Source organism: Phocoena phocoena, chromosome 7, assembly GCF_963924675.1.
Source record: "Phocoena phocoena chromosome 7, mPhoPho1.1, whole genome shotgun sequence".
In the NCBI taxonomy this organism is placed as follows: domain Eukaryota; kingdom Metazoa; phylum Chordata; class Mammalia; order Artiodactyla; family Phocoenidae; genus Phocoena; species Phocoena phocoena.
The window spans coordinates 96,242,411-96,250,281 of record NC_089225.1 but is presented as its reverse complement, the minus strand read 5'-3'; the positions used below and the strand labels follow the sequence as shown (position 1 = coordinate 96,250,281).

Below are 7,871 nucleotides of genomic sequence, written 5' to 3'. Positions count from 1 at the left end.
GGGCATGGAAGAAAGGTTAACGTTAGCCGCCTTGCCTTTTCCTTTTTTTTCATAACAATCCAGGCCTCATAAATAACGTAGGGTAGAGAATGAAAAGATGAGATCTTGGAGCAGAGTGCCTTCCGTAGTCCTCCCTCCTTTTCTCTTCCTGTCTCCCAACCCAACCTTGTTCCCACCTGACCCCGTGTCCCCCTTCCCCCTCCACCCAGCCTTGCCCACCCGACCACTGCCCCCTTCACCCAGCCTCTCCCCCTCACCCCACCCTCTCCACCCAGCCTCACCCACCCAACCCCACCCCCCTCCATCCAGCCTCGCCCACCGACCCCGCCCCTTCCAGCCACCCCAAAGTTCCTGCCACTGACAACCTTCTCAGCACCCCCGCCCACACCCTGAGCCCGCCGGCCTAGCGGACAGGAGCGCCTCTCTTACCCCAAGCCTAGGAGCTTCAAGCTCTTTAGGCCGAGGTACGCCGGCCCTGGCCTTCAGCCCCGCCCCTTCTGGGTGCCTTCGTATTTTGCCTGACTTATCGTTCTTATCGTGGGACTTATCGTCCCACCCCCCCACACACTGCCGGTCTCTTTAGACTCACATTGTTACCAATTTTACTCGCTAGAACTGGTCAGAGGTTCGGAGGAACAGGCGTTCAGAGGTGTGGGAGAGACGGTGGGCCGCCCATAGGCACTTCCTAGGGCATTTCCCAGCCATCCCTTGGCCCTCAGGACCATCTAAGGACCGGGAGTCTGAAGTTGCCTAGAAACGGCCGCGAGCTACTCTCCCTCCCCTGCTTTACTTTCCGCCTCCGACTGCCCGGAGGCTGTTTCCGGTTCCGGTTGCGGGCCGCAGAAGACATGGCGGCGTCTGCGTCGGCAGCTGCAGGGGAGGAGGACTGGTAACTTTGGGGTCATGGGCTTTGGAGGACCGCCTGGATCCGGTCCGGGGGACTAGCGGCAGCCGCAGACGGTCCGTACGGCGGGCGCGTGGGGCGGGGCGAGGGATGAGGGATGGCAGAGACGCTTACATCTCTTCCTAAGAGAGTTCTGGACTGGGGAGCGGGTGGGTGGAGGGGCACTGGTCTGACCCGGAGAAGACCGCATCAGCGCCGACCTGGCTGGTTCGGGCCGCGCCTTATCAGGTTCGATCCTCCGGCTTCACCCCGTCCCATTCTCGCCTTCTGAAGTGGATTTGCTCAGGGTCCCGGGGGATTCCTGTTTATCAGATCTTCGCCCCCCTCCCCGTCCCTCTTACTTCCCAGAACCAATGTCCTCCAATTCCCGTCCCCCTTTCCCCTCGGATCAGACTATTTCCTCCGAGGCTTTTCTCAACCTTCTCCCTTCCCGACAGCACTAATGAGGCTGTTGTCTGAATAAAGCTTTACACCTCACGGAAAGCGCTCCTAGTCCTTCTCTCAAGCATTCGTCACAAGGGACCAGAACATGGAAGGACTCTGGGATTTGGAAATAGATAAATGTGGGTTCACATCATATTTTGTTAGCTGTGTAATGCTGACCAGGCACCTAGCTTCTATGAATCAGTGTCCTTAGCTGTAAAAAAAAAAAAGTGGGTGTGGCATCCACCTCAGAGAAGGATCTGAGAGGATCAAGATGGATTTATAACATACCTAAGCCTCCTTTTCATTAATAACTCTGAGGTGTAGACACCTGAGGAGACTAAATGAGGCCTGAAGAGGTAAAATGAGCTGCCAAAAGGTACATAGTTATGACTAGGAATCCAGGTTGTCAGACTCCAAACCTTAGGTTCTTAGTTCTAGGACATTGTACAGTTCCACCTCCCCCTTTTTTTTCTTTGCGGTTCTCGGGCCTCTCCCGTTGCGGAGCACAGGCTCCGGACGCGCAGGCTCCGGACGCGCAGGCTCAGCGGCCATGGCTCACGGGCCCAGCCGCTTCGTGACATGTGGGATCTTCCCGGACCGGGGCACGAACCCGCGTCCCCTGCATCGGCAGGCGGACTCTCAACCACTGCGCCACCAGGGAAGCCCTCCCCTTTTTATTGTCACCATCTTACCACCATCCCATTCCATATCTCACATCCAGGGCCCAAGTCACAGGTAGGGTGGGTGAAGTATTGAAGGGCTTCTTGATGGAGGCTCCACCTCAGTGTTTCATTGGTTCAGGGAGCCCAGCCAGTGCTGGCCTTTTTTGAGACCATGCAGGCTTGCTGTTTTCAACCTATTCAGGGGAATTTAAGATTCTGAGGGGACACGTTGTGCCTTGGTGAGGGCCGTAATGATTGTACAGCCAGCCTGCAGTGCTCTAAGACTCCAACGCGCATGTCAACCAGAAGTACCCAACTGTTACCTACATTATCTATTTTATATTTTCAGGTGTCTGCCTAAGACTTAAAAAGACTTTAAAAATTTTTGAGAATCACTCTCTATATATACACATACACATGTATACACACACACGCACACACACACACACATGTATGTCACACTAGGGCAGCCCTGCTCTTGGTGAAGAAGGGGCAATATAACTATAAGAAAGCAAACCAAATATGTATCTTTCCATGTATTATCTGGGTAAAGCTGTGGCCTCAAGCCAATAACTCATCTTCAGTGGCATTACAACTGCTCTTTCTGTGACTAAACATGTGTGTCCTCTGAGGGATGGCAGAGACACTGACATCTCTTCCTAAGAGAGTTCTGGACTGGGGAGCGGGTGGGTGGAGGGGCCACTGGATCCTGACCTGCACAAGTTGATCTAGATCAGTCAGACAGCAGGGATCATAAATACATTGAATATTAACTACAACCTTCTCTCTTTCCTTTTAAGGGAGAAGGTTAATACAAATAGGAAAAAAAAAGAACACAGACTAGCTACTATGGCCAAGATACTATTAGGCACTTGACATAAACAAATCACCTGTCATCCTCATGATAACTGTGGAGAGTGGGTGGTAATATCTATATGTGGTGGACAGGGTAATTCAGGCTTACAGATATAAGTAACTACTCAGATCACATAGCTGGTAAGTGATTGGTACCTGTTACTCATTCCAAGGCTGATGGCTCTTCCACTACAGCACAGCCTTTACAGCATGTAGATCTGTTCTGTTCAGGTTGGTATCTCCTTTGAGGAGGTTTACAGTGACTGGTATTGGCAGTGTGTGTAGACACTGGGATCCATGAACGGTGTAGGGAAAGCCAGGAGTGGTATTGGTAACCTTAATGCTAATCAATAGATGTCATATTTCTGGGTCAGAGAGATGGCCACTAAGGAACAACTAACAGTACAATGAAACTTAAACAGGGAGTCAGGAAACCTAGCTTGCGTCTCAGTCCTGCCTCAAGCCTTGAGATTTGGGCTAGTCTTTTCACCTTCTTGGGAATCTGTTTCCTCATCTATTGGCAGAAATGATCTGTAAAACTGATTCCTGTGCTTTCTACCTGGCCACTTCACAAATTAAGGAAACGTTTCCCCCATTTTTATGGAGGTTAGCAAGAGAATGCACGCATGCAGATTGCCATTTTTCTACAAAGCCAGCCTTCATGGGCCTTAGTAGGCTTTAATAGGGAGAGTTGTAATGGTAAGTCAATCTCCGCTGTCTCTCTAGGGTCCTTCCCTCTGAAGTTGAAGTGTTAGAGTCTATCTATCTGGATGAACTACAGGTGGTCAAAGGAAATGGCAGGTACGTATTCAACTAGAGGTGGGCAGGAGTCCCCTTGGTAGTAAGAGGATTCCATGCAGTATCTGTGGGCCTTGATTTGAGAGAATATTTCTGTCATGTAGATAGTCTATTCCTTTAATCACCCCAAAGAAAGAGCCTGATGCTCACTTCCTCTGCCCGCTTTACTCTCTCACCCCCATCCTCCCCAGCTCTCAAGTCCCTGCCCAGTCACATCCCAGGTCTCCACTTCATCCACCTGCAGATCATCATCATGGGAGATCTGCATCACCCTGCACCCCGCCACTGCAGAAGACCAGGATTCACAGTATGTCTGCTTCACTCTGGTGCTTCGGGTCCCAGCACAGGTGAGGCCTCTACTTTACGGCAGCAAAGGGAGGAAGGGGAGAGGCCTTGGGGTGGAGTGCATTAGCAGTAGCGTGGTATTTTCTCTCTCTAGTATCCCCACGAGGTGCCACAGATCTCTATCCGTAACCCCCGAGGACTCTCAGATGAACAGATCCACAAGTAAGTCGGGCTGGTCAGAGCAGGGAAAATTTGGGATACAGCTCAGTCCGGTGAGGGAAGGGGGCAGGCCTAATGTTTGCTTTGCCCTCTCCCCACAGGATCTCACAGGCGCTGAGCCACATGGCTGAGGCTGGGCTGGGTACTGCCATGCTCTATGAACTCATCGAGGTGAGAGGTGTGCTAGTCTGGGGAAATGTCCTTACCTTCCAGCTAGAGCAGTTTCTTTCAAGGGAGGCCATGGGCCTCGAATCTTAAATATGTCTAGAGACATTCATTTAGTTCTTGTTTAGGTAAGCCTAAACTGCTCCAGAAAGGTGAGACTCTCTTCTGTTTCAAAAAATCTCCCCAAAGACAGTTCCATAGCTTCTCCAAGTTGCCTATTCCAGCATCGTGACAGAAAAATTTTTTTCCTCTTTAACTTGAATTTTTCTTGCTTCATTATCAGTGCATTTCAATTGCCAATGCAAGTTCTCTTGGCATTGGCAACTGAAAATGGCAAGAGATCTTGCCTGGAGGGTCTAGCCATAAATGAACATTTGAAGGCTAGTGTGTCATTGGAGCTGACTAGAAAAAGTCATGGTTCTTTTCCTCAAAGAGTTTCTACCCTAGTAAAGGAAACGACCCACATGAAACTATGCCTAGAGCTACAAGTTAATATACACAGCTAACTTTTGTTGTTTGAGATCAAAAACACAAATACAGTCTTGTTCTCCTCTACTTTGAGTTTTTAAGAAAAATGTTCAGAAAAGAATGAAGGTGGGTGGCCTGGAGTCAGACCGGGCATAGACCACTGTAGCACTCCTAAGTCAGGCCTCCACGGTGCAGCTTTGAACTTCGTGGAATTCCAGAGTATTAGCTTTAAACAACAGTGCAGATGCGCATTTCATAGCTCAACCTGATGCCTTTTGAATTCTCTGTCCGTTTGGGGTGTCCATGCCTTCACTTTCTTTCTGAAAGCTGACTCCAGAACAGGCTCATTGAGGGAGTGATATTCAAAGGGGAATAACCAGGAAAGGCCTCCCAGAAGATGTGAGTTTTAATTGAACATTTTTTTTCTCTCAAAGGTGTTTTATTTTCATCCCCAAGATGTGTTAAAAGTGACTTAATGAGTGGAAAAACAATTAAATTGGATTTTGAAGCTGGGTAGATTTGGGGGGAGGGGTGTGGGCAGGGAGGAGGATTGATTCCAAGCAGAGGGAGCATCACCAAGACAGAAATGCATGGACACAAGGCAAACTGGCTCGGTGGGAGACGGCCCGCCAGTCACTCCTGGGAGTAGTCAACAAGCTTCACTCACAGTTCTGGCTCCTGCCTCCCTATTTGAACAGTATCTTCTCTCCTCTCAGAAAGGGAAGGAAATTCTCACAGATAACAACATCCCCCATGGCCAGTGCGTCATCTGCCTCTATGGTTTCCAGGTGGGTTACTCTCTTGGGACCTGGGGGTCGGCTGTGACAGACAGTGGAGGGCTTGGGGCGAGCTCTGACACAGTGCCTTACCCTCCAGGAGAAGGAGGCCTTTACCAAAACCACCTGTTACCACTACTTCCACTGCCACTGCCTGGCTCGGTACATCCAGCACATGGAGCAGGAGCTGCAGGCCCAGGGGCGGGAGCAGGAACGGGAATGGCAGCACGCCACAACCAAACAGGTTGACCTGCTGGCCCTGCTCGCTTGACCTCATGCCCTCTTCTATCCCTCCGCTCCAGGGCCGCCTTAGCCTTTTCAGGGTCATAGGTACCTCTGAGATTAACGAAAGCTCACCTTTGTCCAGGAAAAAGGGGCATCCTTATACATACACGTAAGCATATTGCACACGGTTTCAGAGGGTTCCCAGACCTCTAGTTAGGCAGCCCCTGCTTTGCTCCCCCTCACTGCTGAACAGGTATTCCTATGCCCCTCCGTCCCAGCCCTCTACAGATGAGGCTGGGCAGCTGGCAAGCACCCTAGGCTGGGAAGCAGGGGTGCGATTTCACCTCTCTTTTCAGAAGGCCGTTGGTGTGCAGTGCCCGGTGTGCAGAGAGCCACTCGTGTACGATCTTGCCTCGCTGAAAGCAGCCCCTGAACCCCAGCAGCCCGTGGTAAGACAACTCCCTGCTGATCTGAGCCAAGAATAATGAAATATTGTCTGCTTTGAATGGGGTCTCTGGAATTGGCCTCAAGCTGCCTGGGCCCTCTCTGTGAAGCCATGGCCCCCAGCAGAAGTCCAAAACTCTGTTCGGGAGCCCAATCTGAGGGATAAAACCAAGAACCTTGAGCAGATCTCCTGAGGCAGTCCTAGAAGAGCCGGGGTTTCGAGTCTGCCTTCTCCTGTTGATTCTTCTCTCTGTGCCACTCTGCTCCTTTCCCTCCAGGAGCTGTACCAGCCCGATGCAGAGAGCTTGCGCCAGCAAGAAGAGCGCAAGAGGCTCTACCAGAGACAGCAGGAGAGGGGGGGCATCATTGACCTTGAGGCTGAGCGTAACCGGTACTTCATCAGCCTCCAGCAGGTGAGGGAAGGGTTTCCCACTCCTCCCCTGATGACACCAACCTTCCTACCAACACCCCTCTGCCGTGGCCCTCGGGTGAGCTTTGTTCTACCCGGGGAGGGCTGATGGCGGTCGGCTCAGATTCTAGGTGAGGGGCCTGCGGTTCCCTGCTTTGAGGAACTGCATCCCCTTCACTGCATCTGCTCACTTCCTTCTAGCCTCCTGCCCCTTTGGAACCCGAGTCAGCTGTAGATGCCTCTGGAGGATCCCACCCACCCAGTACCCTTGCCACAGAACAGTCCACCTCATCAACTGCTCAGACCACCCTGTCAGCTCCTCTGCCTGTGGCCTCCCAGTACACATGTGAGATTCCAGGGGCTGGGCCAAATCAGCAAAAGCTGGGCGAGACCCAGAAAGCTATGCTAGATCCTCCCCGGGCCAGTCGAGGTCCCTGGAGACAAGCCGAACGGAGGCACCTAAAAGGAGGGGAGTGCAATGCCCTCAAAGGTACCAGTGACACCCAGGAACTGCCACCTCCTGAGGGGCCCCTCAAGGAGCCTATGGACCTAAAGCCAGAGTCCCGTAACCAAGGGGTTGAAGGTCCTCCCCAAGAAAAGGGGCATGGCAACTGGCAGGGTCCCCCGCCCCGCAGGACTCGCGACTGTGCCCGCTGGGAGCGCTCCAAGGGTCGGACACCGGCTTCTTCCTACCACCACCTGCCTCGGGGTCGGGGAGCCTACCGGCCTGGTCCTCGAAGGGAGACCGTGAGCCTCGAACCGGAGGATGGTTCCTAGCAGTACTGTGGGGGGTGGGGGGGGACAATAAAGAGATTGGCCTTGTTTGGCTTTCCTTACTTAGTAGTGCCTAGCCTGTGAAGTATGGATCTCTTTCTAAATTCCCAGCAAGACGAGCATGGCACAGTAGCCACAACATTGCTCTGAAGTCTGTTCTCCCAAGAAATCGGGGTCTGGATAAAGAGGAGTCTGACATCTCAGCTAGTATAGTGGATTCCAAGGAAAACTAGTGGAGGCCAACATTTAAGAAGAATATGCATGGGCTTCCCTGGTGGCACAGTGGTTGAGAGTCCGCCTGCTGATGCAGGGGACACAGGTTCGTGCCCCAGTCTGGGAGGATCCCACATGCCGCGGAGCGGCTGGGCCCGTGACCCATGGCCGCTGAGCCTGCGCGTCTGGAGCCTGTGCTCCCCAACGGGAGAGGCCACAGCAGTGAGAGGCCCGTGTACCGCAAAAAA

General features: G+C 52.3%; 1 protein-coding gene across 2 annotated transcripts; it reads left to right on the top strand.

The window, feature by feature from the left end:
• Positions 1–394: 394 nt before the first annotated feature.
• RNF25 (ring finger protein 25) lies at positions 395–7,472 on the top strand. Of its 2 annotated transcripts, none has more exons than XM_065880759.1 (10): positions 395–889; positions 3,574–3,648; positions 3,890–3,992; positions 4,085–4,152; positions 4,251–4,320; positions 5,499–5,570; positions 5,659–5,802; positions 6,143–6,232; positions 6,506–6,640; positions 6,838–7,472. In XM_065880759.1, exons 1-10 carry the CDS (start codon positions 849–851, stop codon positions 7,411–7,413), a joined length of 1,374 nt encoding a protein of 457 aa, XP_065736831.1. In that variant the 5' UTR covers positions 395–848; the 3' UTR covers positions 7,414–7,472. The 2 variants fall into 2 exon arrangements, with proteins under 2 accessions (XP_065736831.1, XP_065736830.1); XM_065880758.1 differs by having other exon boundaries at positions 818–889; positions 6,140–6,232.
• The last annotated feature ends 399 nt before the right edge of the window (positions 7,473–7,871 follow it).